The sequence below is a fragment of the Galdieria sulphuraria genome, assembly GCF_000341285.1.
Source record: "Galdieria sulphuraria unplaced genomic scaffold scaf_43, whole genome shotgun sequence".
Taxonomy (NCBI): Eukaryota; Rhodophyta; class Bangiophyceae; order Galdieriales; family Galdieriaceae; genus Galdieria; species Galdieria sulphuraria.
In genome coordinates this window covers 1-22,939 of record NW_005178432.1, presented here as the reverse complement: position 1 = coordinate 22,939, position 22,939 = coordinate 1, and the positions used below count along the sequence as shown (strand labels likewise).

At 35.9% G+C, this 22,939-nt stretch overlaps 13 protein-coding genes across 13 annotated transcripts; 3 read left to right on the top strand and 10 right to left on the bottom strand.

The window, feature by feature from the left end:
• Window positions 1-5: 5 nt before the first annotated feature.
• Window positions 6-2,549, bottom strand: Gasu_46170 (carboxyl-terminal processing protease). The gene is made up of 8 exons (XM_005704255.1): window positions 1,924-2,549; window positions 1,721-1,879; window positions 1,486-1,656; window positions 1,264-1,435; window positions 1,104-1,210; window positions 942-1,038; window positions 860-898; window positions 6-799 (listed from the first exon to the last, which is right to left on the bottom strand). The coding sequence occupies exons 1-8, from the start codon at window positions 2,458-2,460 to the stop codon at window positions 633-635; spliced, it is 1,449 nt and encodes a 482-aa protein (XP_005704312.1). The 5' UTR covers window positions 2,461-2,549; the 3' UTR covers window positions 6-632.
• Window positions 2,550-2,559: 10 nt separating this feature from the next.
• On the top strand, window positions 2,560-3,164 carry Gasu_46160 (rhodanese-related sulfurtransferase). The gene is made up of 2 exons (XM_005704254.1): window positions 2,560-2,792; window positions 2,841-3,164. The coding sequence occupies exons 1-2, from the start codon at window positions 2,603-2,605 to the stop codon at window positions 3,068-3,070; spliced, it is 420 nt and encodes a 139-aa protein (XP_005704311.1). The 5' UTR covers window positions 2,560-2,602; the 3' UTR covers window positions 3,071-3,164.
• Window positions 3,165-3,263: 99 nt separating this feature from the next.
• Window positions 3,264-5,129, bottom strand: Gasu_46150 (aspartyl protease). The gene is made up of 2 exons (XM_005704253.1): window positions 3,701-5,129; window positions 3,264-3,655 (listed from the first exon to the last, which is right to left on the bottom strand). The coding sequence occupies exons 1-2, from the start codon at window positions 5,101-5,103 to the stop codon at window positions 3,379-3,381; spliced, it is 1,680 nt and encodes a 559-aa protein (XP_005704310.1). The 5' UTR covers window positions 5,104-5,129; the 3' UTR covers window positions 3,264-3,378.
• Window positions 5,130-5,259: 130 nt separating this feature from the next.
• Window positions 5,260-6,664, top strand: Gasu_46140 (pyruvate dehydrogenase E1 component subunit alpha). Its single transcript, XM_005704252.1, has 2 exons — window positions 5,260-6,239; window positions 6,291-6,664. The coding sequence occupies exons 1-2, from the start codon at window positions 5,302-5,304 to the stop codon at window positions 6,598-6,600; spliced, it is 1,248 nt and encodes a 415-aa protein (XP_005704309.1). The 5' UTR covers window positions 5,260-5,301; the 3' UTR covers window positions 6,601-6,664.
• Window positions 6,665-6,668: 4 nt separating this feature from the next.
• On the bottom strand, window positions 6,669-9,079 carry Gasu_46130 (uncharacterized protein). The gene is made up of 8 exons (XM_005704251.1): window positions 8,715-9,079; window positions 8,122-8,668; window positions 7,428-8,063; window positions 7,186-7,374; window positions 6,958-7,131; window positions 6,888-6,900; window positions 6,811-6,841; window positions 6,669-6,753 (listed from the first exon to the last, which is right to left on the bottom strand). Exons 1-8 carry the CDS (start codon window positions 9,065-9,067, stop codon window positions 6,720-6,722), a joined length of 1,977 nt encoding a protein of 658 aa, XP_005704308.1. The 5' UTR covers window positions 9,068-9,079; the 3' UTR covers window positions 6,669-6,719.
• A 3-nt stretch (window positions 9,080-9,082) lies between these two features.
• Window positions 9,083-9,759, bottom strand: Gasu_46120 (protein disulfide isomerase). Its single transcript, XM_005704250.1, has one exon. It carries the CDS (start codon window positions 9,741-9,743, stop codon window positions 9,123-9,125), a length of 621 nt encoding a protein of 206 aa, XP_005704307.1. The 5' UTR covers window positions 9,744-9,759; the 3' UTR covers window positions 9,083-9,122.
• Window positions 9,760-9,769: 10 nt separating this feature from the next.
• On the top strand, window positions 9,770-10,794 carry Gasu_46110 (mitochondrial carrier). Its single transcript, XM_005704249.1, has 2 exons — window positions 9,770-10,342; window positions 10,392-10,794. Exons 1-2 carry the CDS (start codon window positions 9,773-9,775, stop codon window positions 10,758-10,760), a joined length of 939 nt encoding a protein of 312 aa, XP_005704306.1. The 5' UTR covers window positions 9,770-9,772; the 3' UTR covers window positions 10,761-10,794.
• Window positions 10,795-10,798: 4 nt separating this feature from the next.
• On the bottom strand, window positions 10,799-11,959 carry Gasu_46100 (WD repeat-containing protein 61). The gene is made up of 3 exons (XM_005704248.1): window positions 11,416-11,959; window positions 11,054-11,360; window positions 10,799-10,990 (listed from the first exon to the last, which is right to left on the bottom strand). Exons 1-3 carry the CDS (start codon window positions 11,913-11,915, stop codon window positions 10,826-10,828), a joined length of 972 nt encoding a protein of 323 aa, XP_005704305.1. The 5' UTR covers window positions 11,916-11,959; the 3' UTR covers window positions 10,799-10,825.
• A 33-nt stretch (window positions 11,960-11,992) lies between these two features.
• Window positions 11,993-13,199, bottom strand: Gasu_46090 (mitochondrial protein translocase, MPT family). Its single transcript, XM_005704247.1, has 3 exons — window positions 12,447-13,199; window positions 12,236-12,393; window positions 11,993-12,176 (listed from the first exon to the last, which is right to left on the bottom strand). The coding sequence occupies exons 1-3, from the start codon at window positions 13,185-13,187 to the stop codon at window positions 12,026-12,028; spliced, it is 1,050 nt and encodes a 349-aa protein (XP_005704304.1). The 5' UTR covers window positions 13,188-13,199; the 3' UTR covers window positions 11,993-12,025.
• A 9-nt stretch (window positions 13,200-13,208) lies between these two features.
• On the bottom strand, window positions 13,209-14,639 carry Gasu_46080 (2-phosphoglycerate kinase-like protein). Its single transcript, XM_005704246.1, has one exon. It carries the CDS (start codon window positions 14,576-14,578, stop codon window positions 13,598-13,600), a length of 981 nt encoding a protein of 326 aa, XP_005704303.1. The 5' UTR covers window positions 14,579-14,639; the 3' UTR covers window positions 13,209-13,597.
• A 33-nt stretch (window positions 14,640-14,672) lies between these two features.
• Window positions 14,673-16,259, bottom strand: Gasu_46070 (uncharacterized protein). Its single transcript, XM_005704245.1, has 4 exons — window positions 16,149-16,259; window positions 15,227-16,089; window positions 15,021-15,165; window positions 14,673-14,956 (listed from the first exon to the last, which is right to left on the bottom strand). The coding sequence occupies exons 1-4, from the start codon at window positions 16,252-16,254 to the stop codon at window positions 14,724-14,726; spliced, it is 1,347 nt and encodes a 448-aa protein (XP_005704302.1). The 5' UTR covers window positions 16,255-16,259; the 3' UTR covers window positions 14,673-14,723.
• A 1,009-nt stretch (window positions 16,260-17,268) lies between these two features.
• Gasu_46060 (archaeal ATPase) lies at window positions 17,269-19,869 on the bottom strand. The gene has a single exon (XM_005704244.1). It carries the CDS (start codon window positions 19,860-19,862, stop codon window positions 17,364-17,366), a length of 2,499 nt encoding a protein of 832 aa, XP_005704301.1. The 5' UTR covers window positions 19,863-19,869; the 3' UTR covers window positions 17,269-17,363.
• A 1,691-nt stretch (window positions 19,870-21,560) lies between these two features.
• Gasu_46050 (archaeal ATPase) lies at window positions 21,561-22,887 on the bottom strand. The gene has a single exon (XM_005704243.1). The coding sequence runs from the start codon at window positions 22,872-22,874 to the stop codon at window positions 21,681-21,683; it is 1,194 nt and encodes a 397-aa protein (XP_005704300.1). The 5' UTR covers window positions 22,875-22,887; the 3' UTR covers window positions 21,561-21,680.
• Window positions 22,888-22,939: the final 52 nt, after the last annotated feature.

Below are 22,939 nucleotides of genomic sequence, written 5' to 3'. Positions count from 1 at the left end.
TTCCCCCAATTGGGCGCATTTTTCTTGTGGACACAAGGACCGTTATCAACATAGCATTTTTCCTTTTCATGAAAGAAAAGAGACACTTCCTCCTCCTACTCCTCCTTCCTTATAGAAAATAGCATTTTGGATATTTTCTTATCCACACAAAAAATAAAATAGAAAACAAACAAACACATATACATTGATATATATATATATATATATTTATAGATAAATGGACTACGCGACAAAACAAACACAAAAAAAACCCTTTTCCGAAAAATCAACCAACTGTAAACCCACAAGTTGTGCAAAAGAGATAATAGCAGAGACCACCAACTTATTACTTTTTGACAACTGTCTTCTTCTTTTCACCCGTGTCTTCACTATGCTTGGCCTTGGCTAAACCCACCACCAATCCTAGAATAACGACACCTCCAAGGTAAGGGAGAATTTTTTTCCACTTTTTCTTCGATTCGGTTGTCTTTGCTCTCGTATTACTTCTTACTCCTACCGACGTATAAGGGTTTCCTGTATCCATTGCACACCACCTCTCTTCTTCTTCTTCCACCAATCAATCAAATCTCTCTATCCATTCATTCCAAACCCGCGCAATCTTAGCTTGGATTTCCTTTTCCTTATGAGAATCCTCATCGGATAGGACAAATAGATAAACACCGTAATTGATAGGATACAGGAGGTGAACACTCCAAAGAATTATCTACTTTACAACTTGTAGGAATATCCACATCAATTCCCTTTCTATGTATATCTATGTGATTGGGAGTCAAGTATTTCATCGTCGTAACAGCAATAGCTATTCAAAACACAACAAAGATAAGAAAATATAAAAGCTACCTTTCTTTCTTTTACTTACCACTTCCATCAGATAAAGGAAATACTCGTTGTACAACTCCTATCATACTCTACTCTGTTGATAATCATTCCTATTGAAATACNCAACTTGCCTTTTCCAAAAGTTTTATGACCCAATATCAACGACCCTCGTTGTTCATGTAAAGCTGCAGTTACCAATTCACTTGCACTTGCAGTATTCTATATATATATATATATATAAATAACTTGTTCAATCATATATACAACAACGACAATGGACTTGCCTCATTGACCAAAATGACTACACAACCATCTATAAAAATGCCCGGTTGAGTGGACTTGTAAGTTTCTTCTATTCCACGATAATCCACAGTATAGACAATCACCTTATCTGTATAGGAAATAGAAATATGTTATCCAAATGATTGGATGGCCTTCTCTTACCATGAGGAAGAAACAAACTAGCAACTCCTATACCAGCAGGAAAATATCCACCTGCATTATCTCTCAAATCCAATATCAAACATTCGATATGTTGTCGTTTCCAATTCGTCAATACTTCTTTCACTTGGTCTACGGTATGAAAATCAAAACTACGAATTCGTAGATAGCCAATCTAATCATTCAACTCTATTGAGATGATTATCATTCATGATCAAAACCTACTTGTTGGGATGCAGAAAAAGGTTTGAAAATGTTACTTTCTACCGTTTTCAATACATAATCTTGGCGTCGAATAGTTTTGGATAATCGTTGTCCATTTCTTTCCAATATCATATGTACAAGAGTGTCTTTCTCTCCACGAATATGCATAGCTACTTGTTCCACATTCTTTGCCTATTATAAAAGAACAAATATATTAGATTCATCAACCAACAACAGTTTACTTTTATCGACTTGCTTGGGAAACTGAAAAATGATCGATAGCAATGATGGCATCCTTTGTACGAATATCTGCCAACGCTGCTGGAGACTGTGGATAAACATAAGTAATCAACACCTTGTCATTTTCTATTTGAGGAGCCATTTGAATACCAATTCCAGTCAATTGTCCAGTTGCCTAGAATAGATGAGAAAGGAAGCTATGGATATTACAAGAGTTACCGTTGCTTGTAAAGATTGATATTCTTCAGGTTCCAATAGTCGAGTATAAGGATCATGTAAAGTTGATAACATATCTTTTATCAAGGAATGGGCGTTGTTAGAGTTGACTTGACGAAGAACCTTTTGTCGTAGTTGAGACCAGGTAGGGTGAATACTTGAGTCTACATAATATTTATCGATATATTTCCAAGCTTCCCATACCCAAGATTGTTCTTCAGTCAGAGACCAAGTCAAAGGAACAACACACAAAAAGACGATAACGGCACCCACAGAAGAAAGTAGTTTGCAAGTCACTTGATGGAACTGTTGACTAGGAGTTGAATGACGTTGACTACAAGTGATGATAGTAGTTGGTAACTTTATTCTTGAAGGTGTAACGTTCTTGTACTTGGTACAATGGAATGAAATATGATTGCAGCAAGTGACAACACAACTAAGAGATACGAATATCGGTGAGAAGGAGGAATACGACAATCTCTCTCTTCTCCATTTCATCAATTCATCCATTCTTTTTCTTGAATGCGATTGAGCCATCATTTATTCTTTGCTTACAATGATGTTGTTTGTTTATCTCAACTCAATTCATAACCATAAAAGTCTCAAAACAAATAGCAAACAAGTCAATAGAGAATGTTACCTATTCAAGTATACAACCAAGAAGAGTAATCCTATCTTAGTCATGTCTATAAACAATCTATCGAGAAGAAAATGGATACAATATTCAGGAATAGCATTATTATCATTCCTCATCCAAAAGAAGGTTGTTGCTTCTCATCCCACTGAAATAGAATATATTTCTCCAAAGCAGGCATATGAGAGACTCAATTCTAGTAAACTAGTGGACGTAAGAAGTAGTGAAGAATATAAAAGTACGTATTGTTATAATATTTTACTTGTAGGAATATTGAATGGACTAGGTCAACATATCGAGGGCTCTATTTCTATTCCTTTGTCAACCAATGAGTTTGTGGCTTCATTTCAAAAGCAGTTTCCTTTCAATACTCATCTGATAATAGTTTGTCAAACGGGTATGCGTTCTTCTAAAGCTGCACAACAACTCATACAATCTGGTTATTCCCATGTCTCTGTGATTCGTGGTGGACTCAATGAATGGAATAGACAAGGACTATTCCTAACTAGTTCATAGTTTTTGGTTATCATATGTTGATAAGAAGAATGTTGAATATTTCTGAACATTGTTTTAATAAATATCAATAGTATTGTTTCTTATGTGAAATCAGATGAGCTTCTTATTTCACAATATTATTATTTATAAATAGGTTTGGGTATATGGATGATATAAAGTATCGGATTCCGAAACTTGATTATCCAACCATCTTCTTCTGATACAATATTTTATGACAAATAAAGGTAAACTGAGTACACATGCAACAGATAGAATGACCAAAAGAGTCCAAAACTGAGGAATGGCATTTTCCACCTAGATATATATATTTATATATACATATATATGTGTGTGTGTGTATGATTGAACAACTTCACAATACTTACTTTACAGAAACAAAGACGACCCATACAACTTGGATATATTCCTACAATGCTATGAGAATCTTCTCTAGGTTGACAAGTACCCGATGGAATATGAAAAGCACAACTTTCATCCAATGAACATGTCTCACAATCATCATAACGTTCACAACCAACCACTTGACAATCACCAGCAAGTGCAAATCCTATTCGATGATTTCGTCGATCAAAAATGGTTAAATATCTTTAAAGTATTATTGAGTTGTATCTAATAGATATTCTCACTTACTTGGTCATGACAGTATTTCCAAGAATCACAAATGGACTGCCATCTTTACTAGGTAATGACTGAATACCCAAACAATACAAACTAAAACCATTGCGTTGGACTTGTAACATATAATCATAAGGTGTCAATATCAAATCAACTCTATTGGCAACATGTATGGTTAGTGTTGGTAAATGTTGTAAATGAGACTCCTCTAAAATAACACAAGAAGCACTATCAAACCAAGAATGTTGATAATCACATAAACCAGGAACTTGACAGTAATGAGTTTGTAAGTAATTCTTCAATTGAATAAAAGCTTGCTCAGATATCACCAATAATGTGGTTCCAGAATCGACAATTCCTTTATCAAAGCCATCTAAACTCAATTCTTCATTATCTACTCGAATGGAACCTCCCAAGGAAACAGCATAAAAAGTGGGAGGAGAAGATAGTATCATCGGTACAAAAGTTATATTGGATGCTGCCATATTCGAATCGTATCCACCCAAAACCAAATGACCTCCACGAACACTTATACAGAGAGAAAACATATTTTGTTCTATTTTGGATTGTCGAAACATCGAATCTATCAATGGCTCTATACAAGAAGGAGTACAACCTAATGCTGGATATCCCATTCCTAAAATACCATCGACAGAAGATTGTTCAAAATTGGTTGTGTCTTCTAGAATACCACCAAAATGAGCAACAAAACTTGCATTGCCAACTTGGACTTGATCAACTAACAACGCTCCTTCAGCACCTGAACCATCTCCATAACGTAAAAAGAAACCACAAGCTTGAGGCATTTTATTTGCACAACAAGCTCCCGAAGAAGAACACTCGGAACAACCTAAAGCTTCACATATATTACTACTGCAAAGTGGGTCATTACAACCAACTATACTACTCTTGCTTTGAAGATGGGAAGAATATTTGGAACTAGTCTTCCGACAAGAAACGCATCCTTCCATAGGAACTGCCAAGGTAGAAGACCCAGTATCCACTTGTACTCGAAATGGAGTACCTCCAATCTTGATTTGTATATAATATTCTCCTACTGAAACGATACCACCGTTCAACTCGATGGACTCGTATCGTACAAGTGGAGGATGACGAGGATATACTTTGGATAAAAAAGATAAACTAGAAACCAAAGATAATAACCGATCCCAAAAAGAATACTGGAAAAGTTTTACTTGGTATGGAAAACCTCTTCCAGTAGTTGGATTCCAAGGTTTAGGTGATTGATAGATCAAAGGTATAAGGGTGCGATTGGTTACAGGAATTCGAGGATACTTAGAATTGTATAAATCTTGAAGATTGGTATGAGACTTAATTGAACGAGTCTGTAGTTGATAAAGAAATAAAATGAACACAATAGTCAACGGAGGAATCCATAGGCGTATCCAACCCAACATCATGGAATGGAATACAACAAAAGTCTTTCTCTCATATCATTTTCCCCAATATTCATATTCCTCCAATTTTATTTTTCTCTCTTTTCTATATTTTTCTCTCTCTTTTCTAATTTTCTTGTATTTTTCTCTCTTCTTTCCTGGATGTTGAATGGATGATAATACACATCTCATTTTACATTGGTGTATGTTGTAGTAGGAATGGGTTGTCCTTGGTTGGTTTTCTCAAATCGTCTCGTTCGAACGACTTTTCACTTAAAAAGAGGACTATCACAAGCTGTGAAAAGTGATCAAGCCTCCACAACTACTGAAGCACCTCATGTCTCTAGTGGGGGTTCTTCTTTACATCCGCAGGAAATACCCAAAGATGCCGTCAAGTTTCCGTTGAAACCCTTTGCTACACATCTCATTGAGACCCCAGAACCAGTTGCTTATGCCACGAAAGAACAATTATTAGCATATCATCGTACTATGACTGTTATGAGGAGAAGTGAGATCAGTGCTGATTTGTTATATAAAGCACAGTTGGTTAGAGGATTTTGTCACTTGTATGATGGACAAGAAGCCACAGCTGTGGGCATTGAGTCAGCCATCACTTTTCAAGATGCACTTATCACTGCTTATCGTAATCATTGTCAACAACTGGGAAGAGGAGATACTCCATTTACCGTGTTATCCGAGTTGTTGGGAAGATATACCGGCTGTTCAAAAGGAAAAGGAGGCTCTATGCATTTGTATAAAGCTGAGAATAAATATTTTGGAGGAAATGGGATTGTTGGAGCTCAAGTTCCTTTGGGAACTGGTTTAGCTTTTGCTGAACAATATTTCAAAACTGGCAACATTGCGGTAACTATGTATGGAGATGGTGCTGCTAACCAAGGACAAGTAGCAGAAGCTATGAATATGGCAGCGTTGTGGAAGTTGCCTTGTGTTTACGTATGTGAGAATAACAAATATGGAATGGGAACGAGTACGGATAGAGCTTCTGCCAATACTAACTTTTATACTCGTGGAGATGTCATTCCTGGAATTCGGGTGGATGGAATGGACGTTTTGTCTGTTCGAGAAGGAATGAAATTGGCTGCTGAATATGCACGTTCTGGAAAGGGACCGATTGTATTGGAAAGTGTTACTTATCGGTAAGTTGTTTGTGTATTGAACTATTTTTATATCATAAATGTTATGATTAGCTATCATGGCCATTCCATGTCGGATCCTGGATTATCATATCGTTCAAGAGAAGAAATTACGGAGATGAGAAAGCGTGCAGATCCCATAGAGTTGGTCAAATCTAGAATACTTGAACAAGGTTGGTCAACAGAGAAGGAGTTGAAGGCTATTGAAAAAGAAATCCGTCAACAAGTGGATGAAATGACTGAGAAAGCTAAACAAGCATCATTACCTCCACTGGAAGAACTTTATCGTGATATTTATGTGGAAGGTATTCAACATGTTCGTGGTACTTTGGTGAATAATGGACTTGGCAATTACTTGGCATAAATTCCAGAGTTTGTTGTTATGTAAAATCATTGTACTAGTTGACTACCATAACCAATGACAAGATAACTTTGCCCTTCCTTGCTCCATCCAGTAACTCGTTGAAATAGCACAACTATCTCTCAAGAGTTGCAAAGATAGTTTTGTTTCCATTGGCTGTGAGATTGTCATATCATTGAGTTTCTGCAAACTATAGAGCAACACAATACTTACTTGCCAACAAGCAGTTCCCAAAGTCCATCTCCTTTCCACTCCCAATCTACAGTTACCATATAACTGTTGAACAATACCACAATTCAAAGCCTATTAAAATTCAATCTCATTGTATTGTTCATTATTATTTATATATCCATTTCTTACCGTTCGTTGTTCTTCTCTTTCAAATAGAAATGTAGATAGCACACCCACTGTTTGAGATATCTCAACAGAGAATCCACTAAAGTCCAACCACTTTTTACGAAGCTTTCCTATTTGACCTTGGACACCTATGCTACAAGTTGCACGTGCAGTTAATGGCTTTCTTTTCAACTTTTCCTTAAGCAATCATGTGAATAATTGAAAAAAAATCAAAAAGAGACATCTACTTACTGCTCTACCCACAAAATGTCCAGTCATAGCCACAAAACTCAAAGGCAAACGATATTGTTGATGATGGAGAGTTGATAAAGAATGATTTTCCTTCCATAAGAAATGAAGATATTCCATTTCCAAAGTAGCAAAACTACGTTGAATGGTTTCTTGACGTTCATCTGAAACACCCAATCCATAATGATATTCCTAATTATCTGTTATGATTGATAATTTGCTCCTTTCCACAATCATGTTCCTACCATTTCTTGTATTCTATCAGCTTCGAGTGACTCCATACCAACTTCCCATTGTCTTCTTAATTGACCATTATGATAACGAGTTACTATAGGATTCTTACTAAAACTAGTTCCTAAACAGTGAGACAATTCTCTCCATTCAGATACTTGGTTGTTTCCTTCCAATGTGGTTTCTAGATATGCTGTAGCAGGATTGAATACTTTGGTTTTCCAATATCCATAAATATTCCATTTTCCAATGTATTTCTTGAAATCTTTTTCCCATAGAAAGTGTGCTCTACAACGATTCCAACCATTCTCATGCCTATCTATCAAAGAGTTCTCTCTATCACCTGAATAGTAATGAGAATAACTAGGAATAGTAGTATGTGAAGAAGAAGTAGTCATAAGACAAGTGGTTTGAATATCCTTTTTTGAGTCTTCATCATTTCTTTGCTTCTTCTCATAGTCGTTAAATGGTGAATGAACAAGTATTTCTGCCATCAAACGAGTTTCATCATTCTTATCATTCCATTTAAGAGAACAAGCCAATGCCAATCGATCTCGAAAACTTGCTTGTTTAGATAAACTAATCAGAGTAGCTACATGAAGATGTGCTTGATGATTGGCAAACCATAATGATGGCTTCATCAGTGGTTTCTAATAAAGAACAATGAAGAATGTTATTTCCAATCATACTATTCCAATCCATACTTACCGTTATATACCAACCATTCATATCCAACAATTGATATCCAACTTGAAAGTTTCCAAAAGGTAAACCATTCAAACAAATATGTTGAGTTAAATAAGGAACTCGAACTCGCTCACCCAAACAAAGTTTTGCACCACTCAGTTGCAAGTCATTGACTCCATAAGCAATCTTTTTGGCTTGAATAGAAAATGGAAGTTGAGGTATATTGTCCACAGAAGTTGGCTTCCGTTGTGGAGAATATACTTTGGCATTCTTAGCTATCCATTCATCACTCATGATTCCTTCCTCTTGAGACAAGTTTAATAACAATTGATTACTTTTCATTACAATATAGCTTTTGGATTGGTCTTGATTATCTTCCATACAACGACAAGTATTATTCAATCGTTCAAAAATGGAATCGGTATCATTTTGTTGATAGACCGAGTGAGTAGGTATTCTATATTTTGATTGCATAGAAAAGAAACGATAATTGGATGAAGAGAAAATAGAAATCATTCCATCGGTATGACTACAAGCTAAACTTCCGTTCTGAAGGTTATAAGAGCAACTAAACTTCTTCTTAGTCAAGCACTTGATATACAACCATCGATTACCTTTTCGCATTTATATTACCTTTAGGCCATAATACTTTGGTATTTCCACTCAACTCTACTTTACCACTATTCAAATCCATGGCAAGTGACTGACTGGATATCTTTGTATTTCCATCTTCCTCGAGTACACCTCCTTTGGCTTGTACTACTCCATCTTGAGTACCATAAACCATTTGGTTGCCATAAATACGTAGCTGAGGTAGAAAACTTGTGGTATTTTTGGTTAAATAGTCTTTTGATCTTTGTAACCAGTCTTGAAAGGCTTCTTTCTTTTGTGCTATTCTATGCTTTCTTATATCTTGTTCTATAGCTTGTTGGGTATCATCATCTTTTATATTTGTTACTACATACATAGTTTGTGAAACAATATATCCAAAAGGTTTTTCATTCTGATATACATAAAGTTGACTATTTTGAATACGCGATATCATCAAAGATTTGTTTCTGATAGAAAATAAATTCTTGAATGGTCATTCCTTGTGTTTGCTCATAAAACCGAATAGGCGAATCTTTTTGTCCACGCAAAAACAAATAGAAAACAGGAAAAGAACTGATATCCAATTTCCTAGCAATAGGTGGCATATCTCTTGGTTGTATAGCTGCAAAAGTCAAGTCTTCTATATAAGATAGATTGGAAGCAAGTTCCATATATTGAGGAATAAAGTCTAAACAGTGTCCACACCAAGTTGTAAAAATAAACAACACAACATCCTTATCTGAAGAATATACAACCGAAGAATAACTATCAAAGTCCAATACTTGAACTTTGCTATTATTCTTCATCCTTATTTGAGGCTCATTTTGAACAGTAGAAGCCAAGTAGATGAGTAACAATATGGAAGCTATCGATAACAGAGACAACAATAACCAAGAAAAGTATTCAGTATCTATTCTTCTTATTTTCAACCACCACCAACTTAAACGAGAACGAATAGGAATCTTATGCTTTATATGGTTTCTTTCTTTCTTTTCTTCTTGAACTGTTGTTGGAGTTTTCTTATTCGTCTTTAGACTGTCCATGTGAATCATCAATTCAATAGCCAATTGAATGAGTATATATGTCGGTTGTGGAGTCTTTCGGTATATCTACGAAACCTAAAAAGCAATCTGCTCTTCAAACACTTCCACAAAATATACTTTTTGGTGGAATGGCAGGAGTAGTGGGTACCAGTATTATCTTTCCTCTCTATACTCTAAAAACCAACTTACAAAGTAGTCATTCTACTCACTCCTCTTCTTCTTCTTCTCGTTCTCTCAAAGGAGTGACAAATATTTTATCCGTTCATCATCAGTGGAGAGTAGGTGCTGTTGTTCGTTCTATTTTAGGAAGAGAAGGTTGGAAAGGATTCTATAGAGGTCTTACTCCAACACTCATAGGAGTTGCTCCAGAAAAGGCCATCAAACTTTCCGTCAATGATATGCTTTGTTCCTTTTTATCCGATGAACAAGGAAAGACAAGTTTTATGAATAGTATTATAGCTGGAGCAGGTGCTGGATTTTGTCAAGTAATAGCTACTTGTCCTATGGAAATGTTGATGATTACTTTTCAAACTCGTTCTTCACAAGGACAACCTATACATTCTGTCACACAACTTGTAAAGGAATTGGGTATTCGTGGGATATATAAAGTAAGTTTAGCATTGCAAAAGGATGGATTCATATATGAGTTTCTATTAGGGCCTCATTGCCACATTATGTAGAGATGTTCCTTTTAGTATGATATTCTTTTCAACCAATGCCCATTTGAAAGCCACTTTTCAAGGCTCTTCAGAAAGACTTGCCATTCCTTATGTATTTGTATCGGGTATTGGTGCTGGTTGCTTAGCTGCAGTATTATCTACTCCTATGGATGTCATCAAAACAAGATTACAATCTTCCCATTCACCTTATAGAGGCATTGTGGATTGTTTTGTTCGAACATTACATGAAGATGGAATAACCAAGTTTTTCTCGGGTTCTATTGCCAGAGCTTGTATCGTATCTCCTTTATTTGGAATTGCGTTGTTATTTTATGAATTTCAAAAGAGATTGGCTTCTCCTTCATAACAAAGATATCTCATATCAGCATTATTATATATCATCATTTCAAATCACGCTATTTCCAATTAGAATCAACTGACAACTACATCAGCTGCACTACAATCCACACAAACCATAATGCCATCATCTCCTACAGATATTAAACGACTGGATTCTACACAAAACTCAACTCCCCAAACTTGTTCTTTGTGCAAGTCATGAAAATAAATACTTTCTCGTTGCCTACAATCCCATATCTATTCATATATACACACACATCATATATATAAATAATTGATAAGATAATCATTTACTTTTACCTTGACAGACCGATCGACTGAACCACTAGCCATAAAATGTCCATGATTCGATGATACATCCACTACATTGACTCCTTCTTGATGTCCACGAAGACTAGCAACCATTTCTCCATGTTCTACATCATATATATGAATCAATTTATCATCACAAGCAGCAAATAACAAATAAGGAGCTGTAGGAGAAAAGCACAAGGATCGTACAAATAGTTTCTGTCCTTTCAAAGTCTTCAACCTACTTTGAGTCATCCAATCAAATACTTGTATAGTACCATCACTTGTACTACAAACCAACCACTTGCCATCGGGACTAGTAAGTTTCCTTTATATTTCCATATATAACTATACAACATCAAAAGACTTACCTAAAAGCTACGGCAAATATAAACTTGTTGTTGCTTTCCGTTTCTAAACTCTTTTGTAAACTTCCCGTTTCCACATCCCAAATAGAGACTACACCGCTATGTCCACCAGATACGATTACTTTTCCTTGAGGATCAAAAGCCAAATCCCAAGCTTCAGCAATATTCACATCTATCGTACGTTGTAAGTGACCACTACTTGATTGCCATAGACGAATAGTTCCATCCAATGAAGAAGAAGCTAAAAGATCTCCTTTAGGTTGAAAAGCAACAGAAATAATAGCAAAAGAGTGTCCTTGTAACGTCTTCCATTCTTCCACAACGGCATCCCTATCCGTCTCTTCTTGAAGTGGAGGTTTCCATAACTTGATCAATCCTTCTTCATCACCTGTTGCTAATAAAGGTGGTGTACAATTCTGCTCGTCTCTATGAGATAAACACCATATGCCTCTTTCATGAGCTTGTAGTGTTGGTTGTGATCCAAGTGGACGAAATCTTTGCATAGTTTCTATTTTATTCCAATGAGCAGAAATCAATAGAATGGCTTTCTCTTCTTCATTCCAAATAGACATTTTAGAACAACATTCATATTACATTCATTATCTATGTATGTTTATATAGTTGAATAAGAAGTTCGAACGACCATTTCCATGAGTTTCCAACAAGATGTTTCTGATGATGTTGTTGGTTGTTCAAAAGTTGTATGGGACTCTTCACTAGGCAAGTCTATATCTCTTACCATTGCCCATATATAATGTACCGCTCTTATATAAAAGAATAAAAGAGTTGTTAATGGAATGAGAATATAAAATGGCCAACATACCGAATATCATCTTCACTACCTTCAATAACTTTGTTGCTTAGGTTGCGAATGCAATTGATTTGTTGAGCAGCAAAAGTTACAATCATGACTGGAAAGCCTTGAAGAAATTTACCCGTCATCACTTCTACTTGACTGATATCTAAAATATTCGTATCCATCTATATCATACGCATTCCATAACTATACACAAACTCCAAATATTCCAACTTACCACTAACCCTGCAGCTTCTCTTTCACGAATAGAAGCACTCAAAGCTCGATAAGCATCCTCTGTACACAATTCTTTGAGTGTTTCGCGGTCTCCTCTTAAATAGGCATTCAATATACGTGGTGCTGTTTCTCTTTCAATTTGTCTCACAAACTCAGATAACGTGAACTGAGGATCGACTTGCCGTATTTCTCGAATAACTTGACCCATTTCTGTTTCCCCAAATAAGCGGTCATAAATATTCCTAACCAATAGAACGATAGGATTGTCCGACTCATCAACTCGTTCAGCTATCCTTTCTTTAGCATATAAAGCTTGTTTCATAAAAGTAGAACCTGAAAAACGAGAAAAGATTCGGTCTCTCAGACTTTGCTTCTCTGTTTCTTCTTCTTTCTCTTGACCAGGAACCAGAACCAAACTCTTTTCTTCCATATTCGTTGGGTGACTAACATCTTCCTCATCGAGGCTTCGTTTAGTACTATAGCGTTGTTGTTCTGATTGGGTACTCATATCACAACAACCAAACATCCCATGTAGTTCCATACCATTGGAAATCCATTCTTTCCGATGCATATAAAAATTCAAACTTACAAGATTCTGTTTCTTCCAAGTTACATTATCAACTTGAGCAACTTTGTACAACGAAAACCAAGGAGAGGCTGGAACGTGTATATGAGAATAACCAACTCTAGTTGAAATCATACAACGACGTCCTATCGCATGGAACTGTTGAAATATACGCATCATCCTCCGTTGACAATGATTTTCGATCAAACAATGTCTTCGACTCATCTTCGTTTTGGTGTGTTTGGTTTTCGTGCTTTGGAAGAAAAGTGGATGGATAAGCGTCAAATAGATGCTTTAAGGCTTTTATTACAAAGAAAATTGAGAGATGCTACTGGAAAACGTGCAGAGCTATGGACCCACGTAGAGCCCAACGTACCGGTAACCAAAAGAACAGAAAAGCGCATGGGAGGTGGAAAGAGTCCCATCAAAGGTTGGAAAGGAAGAGTCAAACAAGGACAAATCTTGTTTGAATGGGCAGCTCCAGTTCAGATTCCTGTTGAAGATATTCAATCCAAGTGTAGTGTAAGGCTCCGAAGCGTGGTAGATCCCGTATATCAACTTCAGTCTTTGCAAAGAAATTGGTCACTTTAAGTGTCAACTTGAGACTCTTCCCTTTTTGTCTCTTCTTGGGAAAGAGAAACTATCAAGCGTAAATAGTCTTCGTGGATATTCTCGACCACTTGAGATATCGAGTCTTTGGTACTATCTATACTTAAGCAAGGAACGGCTTTCATTTCGGCTTGCTTCTTGTATTCCAGTTGAATATCATGCAACTCTTCATAAAGTTGTTTTGTGATATTGGAATCTGCTTCAATAGTTAACTCTTCTTCTAGTTGTGGTTCCAATAACTCCGAGTTGATCCAATATTGTAAAAAATAAGGTTTCTTTCCATTGACTGAATACTTTTCTAACGTAGCAGCAATGGAAATAGGTTGTAGAAATAAGCCATAGATAATCAACGCCTTTCCTTCTCGAAAGGATTTGTACAAGTTTTCTTCCAATGCACTGAACCAACTATTTTGTTGCACATCATTCAACAACAGTTGTTTCTTCAACTGACCAACTGTATAAGCCCAACAAGATGTACCGAATGATTCTTCCTGACCTTTCATAAGGCGCCAAGTGTGATATACTGTATCAGTATCCAATACGTTGTAAATATTCAGTCGTTCAGCAACTCTTCCTGCAATCTCAGTCATAGCTACTTGGTGAACACCATATAAAACTATTATGGAAGGCAATTGGAGTTGATAAAACTGCAACACTTTGGTATATAGTTGAAAGGAGGTTTCTGAAATGCCAAAACTTTGTGCCACTTGGAAGAGTGATTGGTTCAAGTGTTCTTGTTCAATATCCAATATGCCTTGGTCAATCAACTGTTTCTTTAAACGCAATGCTATCTTTTGTGCTTCCTTTTGTGGAACTCTACAAAGCATCAATATTTGAGACACCGAAAAACGAGACAACACATAGTAATATTGACTACCCAACCAAACACGAACTTTTACATAGTCATAACGACTAGAGACTCCTTTTACTACATTTCTAACATTTGGAGATTGCATCATTATGAAAGAAAGAACGATGATTTCTTTCTGTTTCTTTCCAAAGAAAGAAAAGAGAAATGAATAGATTACATCATCATTTTCAAGTCATATTCTATATTCATGTTATATATTTATCTTCATAAGGAAATACACAAATAAACAATATTCAAGATGTACAACCTTCAAAACCCACATTGGGTCTAGTCATATCTATATCCAACCAAGGAACAGCATGCGGTATCATCATAGGAATAGGATTGAACTCCCATAAAGTCGATTCTTTTTGAGTAGGCTTCACTAATCGTGTTCTGTGTCCTAATAAAGGATCCACATAGGAAATTCCCAATGCTACCAGTGCAAGAAGACCTAAATACTTGTTATTTAGAAATAATACGTATGCTACCCATCCAATTTTGACACTTGCCTATAATAAAACAAATCATAGATACCAACAGAAGCATACCACCTTCTACAGCAGAAGCACTTCCACGTAATGTCTCATATTTTTGATCACTGGAACATGTGTGCATATAAATAGTAGCAAGTGGCAGATTAGCAACTTCACATTGGACAGTCGTCTTACAAGATTCATATATTTGTAAAGTTTCCTATAAAAATGGATTGTTCACACATTGATGATCATTTCTTCAATAATTGAGTCATACTTACATTTAATACTGTCATAATGGGTCCAACTTGACTCTGGAAAGACTTGATAACAGCTTGTTGTAACATACTTGCATCCTTGATAGATATGCTAGGTAGATTGTTCTCTACAGGAATAAAATCCCTCAAAGCAGAAGGAAGTACTTCCAAACTCTTTCTTTTAAAGTATAAATACACCAAATGACAAGCACTCGATGAACCCCATAACAATATCAATAAGAGAGAAAGAATTATCCAACAAAACCACATCAAGAAAATTCCCAAAACCAGCGATGGAATCTTCACATAAAGTGGACGATAATGTAATACATAAACAAGTAGCAATGAAATGGCAGTTATAAGCCCCATCAATCCATATGCACCATAAAATGAGTAGGATGAGTATCTTTTCACTGTTCCGAGTGTATTCTGTATGGTTATCAACACACTATTCATAGCATTTTTGAACTGCGTTGCTTCTTGTTCTATGTTTTGCAAAGCTTGTTTTACTTCACTATAGTAAGTATAGCTGGAATTCAATTTGGAAGGTAAACCAACAGAAGAAAAGCTCTGATAAAAAAAATTGGCAGATCCAGTCATCCAATGAATAGAGCTGTCTAAAGAGTTCTCGTCATGACTTAGACTCTCAACAAGTATATGAGTTCCTAGAAAACCAAATGCTGCGGCACAAGCAATGATAAGTATACAAAAAGTGGTTACAACTCTTAGCACAATCTTTGGTTTCATTTCAGCTGAAGATAACTCAGCCTGGTCCCATTTTTTTCTCAGACAAGTAAACCTTATAATAAGAATAACCAGGCATATGATACTCAGTCCAGTGCCAACTCCAATATAAGGAACCGAATTAAGTACCAAGTCCGTAATGTCTATAACAAAGAAAAATGACCCTATTTTGGCGCGCTTCTTTAAAAAGAAGTTAACTTACATGAATAGCTCAGTTCAAGGCTATGGTTACCAGCAAAGAAAGGATAGTTATTGAACGAATGTACAACTTGAGCTGGTTCTGGAGGAAATCCTGTAACCCATTCCATTTCCAACGTATATAAAACAAAATAGAGAAATGTTCTTTTGTAACAATGAAGAGTGGCAAAATACCCCAATACTCAATGTGGGATTGACAGAATGTCATTCCAAGTCTCAACTAATTTTGTTTGTCATTCTGTTAAAAACTCGTCTTTCGTGTCTAATTCAAGTGACAATCCTGTTGGGCCAAATTGGACCCTCCGTCATTCTAATTGATTCCTAATCGTCAAACACTATTCCATATCTTAACGTCAAAACTGAAGAGATTCAATATTCTCTATTTACTTCTTTCTTGTTGGATTTGTCACAACAACAAGTCACTTGGACCAACGATCGTTGTGCTCATATCTTTACAAAAACCGAGGTAGTTTGCAATGTACGTTTCTCTCTCTCTTAATGACCAACAGTAGTACAACTGAATATGAGGGTTTTTCTATTTTCCTAGACTTGAGTACTGCTGCGATGTACTAGTGAGATAATTGGAGTCACTCTCTGAGTGGTTATGGATAGCATTCAAGAAGAAGAGTGTATTTCATTCTTTATTTATTCAGTATAGATTCGGAAATACATCCATACAAAACTGGTGGTCATTGTTAAAAGCGCTCAGGTGTTGAAGTCGCTAAGAAGACATCAGAATAAGAAGAATCAGTTTCAAGTATTATTATGATGGTTTGAATGTAGCCGTTAAAGCTGACTATTCGAGAAGTTTGCGACATATTGTTTTTCCCACAGTTGGAACCCTTTTGTTTTGAATAGCGACTATGCTGAAAAGTAACTTTGTTGTCATATTGCCTCTATCACTTTGAGTGACCACGTGTTCATATGATAGGATTACGTCCGTGCTCAGAATTCGAATCTCACAATTTCAAAGGAAAAGTACATCGAGAAAATATTTTCTCACGAGTTTGTTTGCTGCAAATAGTTCCATTGCAAGTATTTTATCATCTATCGAGTATCTAAAGAGTATTAGACTACAACGACACTTTGATGTAAAGCCTAATATAATGTCCTGAAATATTGTGAATGTCGATTTCATATCAATCCAACTAGTATCAGATAGTAAGAGCTTCCTCCAAACTTTATTTAGTCTTATCACCACTCCATGTAATGGATCCGTTCATATTCTAAAGTTAGAAAACTCTTCAGTAATGCCAATAAGCAGTTTGGCTATTACGGTGGGATCATTGATACCCATGCGAAGTAACGAATCTTCATTGAGTCTGGAAAGCGAAACTCTGCCAAACCTTGAAAGTTTCGTAAAACAATAGCCAACTTCTTCTTCAGAAAGACCACAACGTTGTCTTAAAAATGTATTCCAATCAAATGAGGAAGACAAAGAACTCGATGCTGCAACACTTCGTTCGCTTCGTGCATGTTCTACTTGCATAGCACTTTGAAAACTTTCCATTTGCATACTATTCTCCTCATTTGTTCTCCGTCCTATATGTTGAGCCACTCTTGAAGTAACATTTGACTGCTCAGCTTCCAAAGATGATTTATTGGACATCGACTCAAAGATAGCTTTACTCCATTCTGAAAACTTGTCACTCATCTCTTCTCCACTTGCCTCACGAATTTGGGCTAGAGAATCAGCAAGTGATCTTCCTAAACATCTTTCAAGATTCCTTTTAGAAACAATGACCAATTGCAGTCGTGATCGACTACTTTCATTCAAAGTTGATCTCGAAGAATGTTCAGTTACAAAATAACTTGCATCTTCAACAATATTCTGTTCTTCACTAGAGAAAGCTACAGATCGACCATAACTAGTACAAACAACCACAAACTGAAAACGAAGTTGAACAGATGAAAAAGATTCGTCATTCAAAACGGACATGATTCCTTGGAAAAATTTTTTGGCTTCCTCCTCAATATCTCCTTTCGAAAATTCAGTTTTGTTATAAAATTTGAATGAAAATCCAACAACATAATGTATTTGTCCATTATGGAATACAACATATGCATCAGGACAACCAAAATTGCCATCTTTTGGAACAAAAATACCACAACGTTGTAAATGTTTTCTATAATGGTCAGAAAATGAAACAGAGACATCTCTCAAGATGGGTATATCATAACATATTGCTGATTCCAAAGAATAAGAAACATTGTCCTGTTCAATAAAAGATCCTTGGAAAATTCCTGGAATAGCAGAATGCACAATCTCCCAGGAACTAGAACGAAGAAAAGTTACTAAGCGAAAGCGAAGGATCCTCAAAAATACAAATTGAAAGAAGACTCTTTTTGCTGTTGCAGTATCGGAAATATAACTAAACGGAGATAAAGGCAAGAGTTCAGTAGCCTTACGGAAAAAGTCACGCCTGTTATGAATTCTCAATATAAACTCACAACAACCAATCTTGAATTCATTGCCCGAATAAACCCCTTCAGTTTCACAAAATTCAGAGTAAAAACCAAAAGTTGCAAGCAAGTCCATCAAATAAGTTTTCGTTCCACAAACAGTGATTGCAAAGTTAATTGGAAAAACTGTTCCGAGCTGATAATTCAAAAGGACAAATTGATATTGAAGAAGGGTTGCGGAGTCTGATATCTCTGGAATAATAAACGTTATCGTCTCTAGTAGTACTATACTGCTAAAGACACCATCTAATAAACGTTCCATATTGTCATCGTTGATAGCAGGTAGCGATAAGTTTGCAACTTCCTCTACTAGGGCTAATAAAGCATTCTTTACAATCAACGGAATACCCCCCGTCTTCTTTTTCAACAATTCTAAGAATCGATGTCGCAAAACAACCGAGGGCAATAACCAGTCCTTCAAGGACTTTCCATCATAAGTTGCCAGCTCAAGATATTCGTAAATATCATTGCGGTTAAAGGGATTCAACCGCAACATATGGAGACTTACGCCATTCGAAAGAGTATCATTTGGGCAGGATAAGATTTCATCTGTGCGACCTGCCAAGTAGACAATTACCTTTCCTGTAACCAAAAAATCACGTAAAACTCGGAAAAACTCACGAAAAGGTACATATTTTGAGTCAGACTCGATAAATTGTTTCTCGTCGAGTTCACTATAGTCTTCGGCAAGGTTACTCAGGCCGCTAAGTTCGTCTATCATCAAAAATAAATATTGTTTCTGAAACTGCTTGAGGAGATAATCAATGGCATCGTCCACGTTTAGTTCCCTGGCTACCGTTGAAGCAACTTGAGCGGCATCCTGTATCCTACCATTTTCAAGAAAGGCTTTAAAGACAATGCCATGCGTTAAAGTTTTCCGAAAACATGATCGAAAATAACGATACAGATCTTTGTCTAGTTCTAAGACAACTGACAAAGTTTGTTCTGCAAAGAGTTTCCAAGAAAAAATCTTAGTGTCAACTTTTCCCGATGAACTCTTGTTGCTTTCAGTGCAATGGCCAGTGGAAACCTCCGTCTCTTTCTGCTCTTCTTCTTCTTCGGCGAATTTTTTTAGAAACTCTAAGAAATTTTCACCAAGAAAACTCTTCCCAGCTCCAAAGACATGAGGGGAAAAGCAAGCTGCAGGACGTACATTGTTCAATTCTCCGTCAACTGAAGAAAACTGGTCGTAATAAGTTCGAAGAATAGAATAAACATCTTCTTTTCTATCTATCAACGGTTCTCTAAAACTCATTTTACACGCCGCCGCCAATCCGAAATCAATTCATAACTAATGAATGTCCGAAACATTTTTAAAGAAGCTAAGAACAAAACACTTGGAGGAGGACAAAGGAGTTGGAAGGAGTGTATGTTTTATTGTTCGAGCGATTGCTTTATTTGGTGATTGGTAGAACTGATCTCTTTGACACTTCTAGACTTACAATGACAATAGGGAGAATGCAGGAATATTTTCTTGCTTGTCATGACTAGAAACTTTCTTTTACTATAGACAAGAAATAGGTTTCTATGGGTTTTTGTGGTGAATTAGATTGATGGGTACTCTTTCTATGGCTTGTATACTGTAAGAGAGTTTTTCTACTATCTTCCACACTATCTTACACGCAAACTCCTATATACAAGTCTAATAAGATACAAACCTTTTGTAAGTTACACACGAAATACAGTGGGAAACAGATAATTACAATGAATGGGAAGTCTGTTTATGTGCAACTGGTCGTAGCACAGTTTATAAATACAAAAGTATCTAAATGAGTTTGGAGAAGAGTATTATGTAGACTGTCATACTGACTTATCATTAAATACAAGCCAATATTGATGTAATAGCTACACAAGTTGTCTATCCTTTGTTCGACTTTTACCAAGTTGTGAATATGTCTTATCTAAAAATATCAATAAAGGCTTCAAATATAGTCACTATAACCGTTCATTTTGCACATATCGATGCTGAAAAAAGAGTAAAAGACTGAGCCAAAAAATTGTTTTGCTAAAGAAGAAGCCTTTTATACTTGAGTCAAGGTCGAGTAGTGTACCAACTTGAAAGCTTCAGCAATTCTCCAACTGAAAGCCACTCCATATTGAAGAACTTTTACCCAACATGACTCTTGGCTGAAAGACTTTGTAGTTCCTAAGTTATCTGTCAAGTGATTGTTGTGGAATGACAATACTTCAAGATTGGATATGGTTTCCTTTGACTATTTAGAAACAATTCTGTTCCACTCTCAAAGTTGTCCTTTGCAATGCAATATAAATAGAACTCCTCTGTAAATAGTGATTTTCTGAAATAGAAAGTTTTTTACTCTGTTTGTCACATGGATAGATTCATTTAAGATGTCTCTTGTTCTATTGATAGTCAAACGAAATTTTTTATATCGAATATCGTCTTTGCAACCGGGTTACTTTCCCTATCTAAGAGTCGGTGAGTTTTCAGTCTAATTCACTAAAACAGAGTTTGGATATATAGTGTTGTTAGTACTTTTGAGATAGAGTTTGAATTGCAAACTAAAATACTTTTTTTAGTATTTGTTCTTATCTTTGCTATATTTTCTCTTGGTTCCAACAAGTTTCATATTTGTAGGAGCCATTCATATGAATTCCAAGGCTAGAAATGCAGTTTGAAAAAAACACATAAAAACGAAAGGAATCTAAACTTTTATCGAATTTCAAGAAGCTAAAACTCTTTTTTAGACCGCAGTGCAGGTTCTCAAGTTAGAGGAAGCCTCAAGTTTTTGCTGCCACTTTTTTCGTTTGGTCTAAAACCGAGGAAAACTCTCTTCTATTCAGTTAACAAAAGATAGGAAGGACAGTCCAAGTGAAATGTACAAACAACTTTTTCTGTCTCAGTCTTTGAAAATTATAGTAAAAAAGTTACTGTTCTTTTTTCAACAGACTAGAAAGACAACATAGCAGACATTTGAAGAATGTTTTGAGATATTCTTTGGGTAACCACTTTACTAAGTATTTGGACAAGAAAGGATATTTTTCGTTCTAGTTGTATCAACATGTATGTATGTATAGTCTATTCATTTTGAATCATTGCTACAACTCTGCAATATTATTGCAAATTGACAAGTAAATCTAATCTAAAATCCCAAAAAGTAGGACTACGAGAAACATGAAATGCTCTTTCAAGTCCGCTCAATATTTCTTCGTCAATCAGCATTTGGACATCTCTTTCACAAAGAATAACAAGTTCACAATTATCAGGTACTTTGAAAGAATCATTTCCAATAAACATTCCACTGGAGTAACAACGACTTTGATTACCCAACTCATTAGAAACATTCAATGATAACTTTGTACTAACGATAATAAGCATACAATGATGATAATCCACTGCACTGGATAAGACTTGATCATAAACAGGATCTAAAAATTTCTTGGCTTCATCTATAATATCTGACCAGCCAATTCCTTCCGACTTCCAGCGTCCTTTACAAGCAACTCCAACAGTAAGAACTTTGGGTTCCACGGGAGATTGTAATTGGAATATAATATCAGGACTATGAGAAGTAGCGTCCAAAGGAATGTAAACAGTCTCTAAATAAAGTGTCTCTCGAATAATCTTATTCCATTCAGTACTGGCAAAAGTTCTTCGACTCTTGTTCGATTCATTTCTTGTTTCTCTAGAACTAACAACAGACTTGATATAGTGAATAGGTGATATTGTACTGATTGGAAGTTTCATTTGTTTCCATATCGGAGACATCTGACACAACAATTCCCTCAACTCATTTCGATTCTTTGAAGACAACATCAAAACTAGTCGTAAAGCAACAATTCCTTCAAATACACGACACTTTGAATAGAAGAAACAATCTACTGGTTCGACATCGAGTGATCCAAGAAGTATCTTTTCCAAAGAAGATATGGAAGGGTCGTTCTTGAAGATTACAACAAATACTTTCGGAATTAGGACTTGAAAAGTATTTTCGTCAATAGGATATCGATATAATCCCATTTCAGTGACTGCATCATATAAAAAGGACTCCGAGGTCAATCTATCATCTACTTGAAACGGTATACGATAAAGAGCCATCATCAAAAGTAAATCAAAAACACTTTTTCTATCTTCGTCCAAATTCAATATTCGTTCCATAAATGGTTCAGCACAAATTATTCGGAAATCGTAGTCATTCATACAAGTCAAACATTCCTCTTTCGATATAAAAGGCTTATTTCTCATTTCCACATAATCAAAAGCATATTCACTGCACGAGTCAACAAACCAGGAACTCCACCTGTACATTCCAATAACGAATCTGCCAATTCATTTACTGAAAATGAAGAACTACATAAGACATTACAAACCGG

Bases quoted from the DNA above. Each gene is read 5' to 3' on its own strand.
- Gasu_46060 (XM_005704244.1), bottom strand. From the start codon at position 19,862: ATGAGTTTTAGAGAACCGTTGATAGATAGAAAAGAAGATGTTTATTCT.
- Gasu_46070 (XM_005704245.1), bottom strand. From the start codon at position 16,254: ATGGAATGGGTTACAGGATTTCCTCCAGAACCAGCTCAAGTTGTACAT. The intron at 16,090-16,148 runs GTAAGTTAACTT...TCTTTGTTATAG, and splicing joins CCTTGAACTGAGCTATTCAT to ACATTACGGACTTGGTACTT. The intron at 15,166-15,226 runs GTAAGTATGACT...CCATTTTTATAG, and splicing joins CCATTATGACAGTATTAAAT to GAAACTTTACAAATATATGA.
- Gasu_46150 (XM_005704253.1), bottom strand. From the start codon at position 5,103: ATGTTGGGTTGGATACGCCTATGGATTCCTCCGTTGACTATTGTGTTC. The intron at 3,656-3,700 runs GTAAGTGAGAAT...AATACTTTAAAG, and splicing joins GGAAATACTGTCATGACCAA to ATATTTAACCATTTTTGATC.
- Gasu_46160 (XM_005704254.1), top strand. From the start codon at position 2,603: ATGTCTATAAACAATCTATCGAGAAGAAAATGGATACAATATTCAGGA. The intron at 2,793-2,840 runs GTACGTATTGTT...TGAATGGACTAG, and splicing joins AAGTAGTGAAGAATATAAAA to GTCAACATATCGAGGGCTCT.
- Gasu_46140 (XM_005704252.1), top strand. From the start codon at position 5,302: ATGGGTTGTCCTTGGTTGGTTTTCTCAAATCGTCTCGTTCGAACGACT. The intron at 6,240-6,290 runs GTAAGTTGTTTG...TGTTATGATTAG, and splicing joins TTGGAAAGTGTTACTTATCG to CTATCATGGCCATTCCATGT.
- Gasu_46130 (XM_005704251.1), bottom strand. From the start codon at position 9,067: ATGTATGTAGTAACAAATATAAAAGATGATGATACCCAACAAGCTATA. The intron at 8,064-8,121 runs GTAAGTATGGAT...GTTCTTTATTAG, and splicing joins TGAATGGTTGGTATATAACG to AAACCACTGATGAAGCCATC. The intron at 7,132-7,185 runs GTAAGTAGATGT...TGATTGCTTAAG, and splicing joins GACATTTTGTGGGTAGAGCA to GAAAAGTTGAAAAGAAAGCC.
- Gasu_46050 (XM_005704243.1), bottom strand. From the start codon at position 22,874: ATGTACAGGTGGAGTTCCTGGTTTGTTGACTCGTGCAGTGAATATGCT.
- Gasu_46110 (XM_005704249.1), top strand. From the start codon at position 9,773: ATGTCGGTTGTGGAGTCTTTCGGTATATCTACGAAACCTAAAAAGCAA. The intron at 10,343-10,391 runs GTAAGTTTAGCA...AGTTTCTATTAG, and splicing joins GTATTCGTGGGATATATAAA to GGCCTCATTGCCACATTATG.
- Gasu_46120 (XM_005704250.1), bottom strand. From the start codon at position 9,743: ATGATTCACATGGACAGTCTAAAGACGAATAAGAAAACTCCAACAACA.
- Gasu_46100 (XM_005704248.1), bottom strand. From the start codon at position 11,915: ATGCAAAGATTTCGTCCACTTGGATCACAACCAACACTACAAGCTCAT. The intron at 11,361-11,415 runs GTAAGTCTTTTG...GAAACTTACTAG, and splicing joins ATATTTGCCGTAGCTTTTAG to TCCCGATGGCAAGTGGTTGG. The intron at 10,991-11,053 runs GTAAAAGTAAAT...ATATATGAATAG, and splicing joins CAGTCGATCGGTCTGTCAAG to ATATGGGATTGTAGGCAACG.
- Gasu_46080 (XM_005704246.1), bottom strand. From the start codon at position 14,578: ATGATGCAATCTCCAAATGTTAGAAATGTAGTAAAAGGAGTCTCTAGT.
- Gasu_46090 (XM_005704247.1), bottom strand. From the start codon at position 13,187: ATGCGTATATTTCAACAGTTCCATGCGATAGGACGTCGTTGTATGATT. The intron at 12,394-12,446 runs GTAAGTTGGAAT...CGTATGATATAG, and splicing joins GAGAAGCTGCAGGGTTAGTG to ATGGATACGAATATTTTAGA. The intron at 12,177-12,235 runs GTATGTTGGCCA...CTTTTATATAAG, and splicing joins GGTAGTGAAGATGATATTCG to AGCGGTACATTATATATGGG.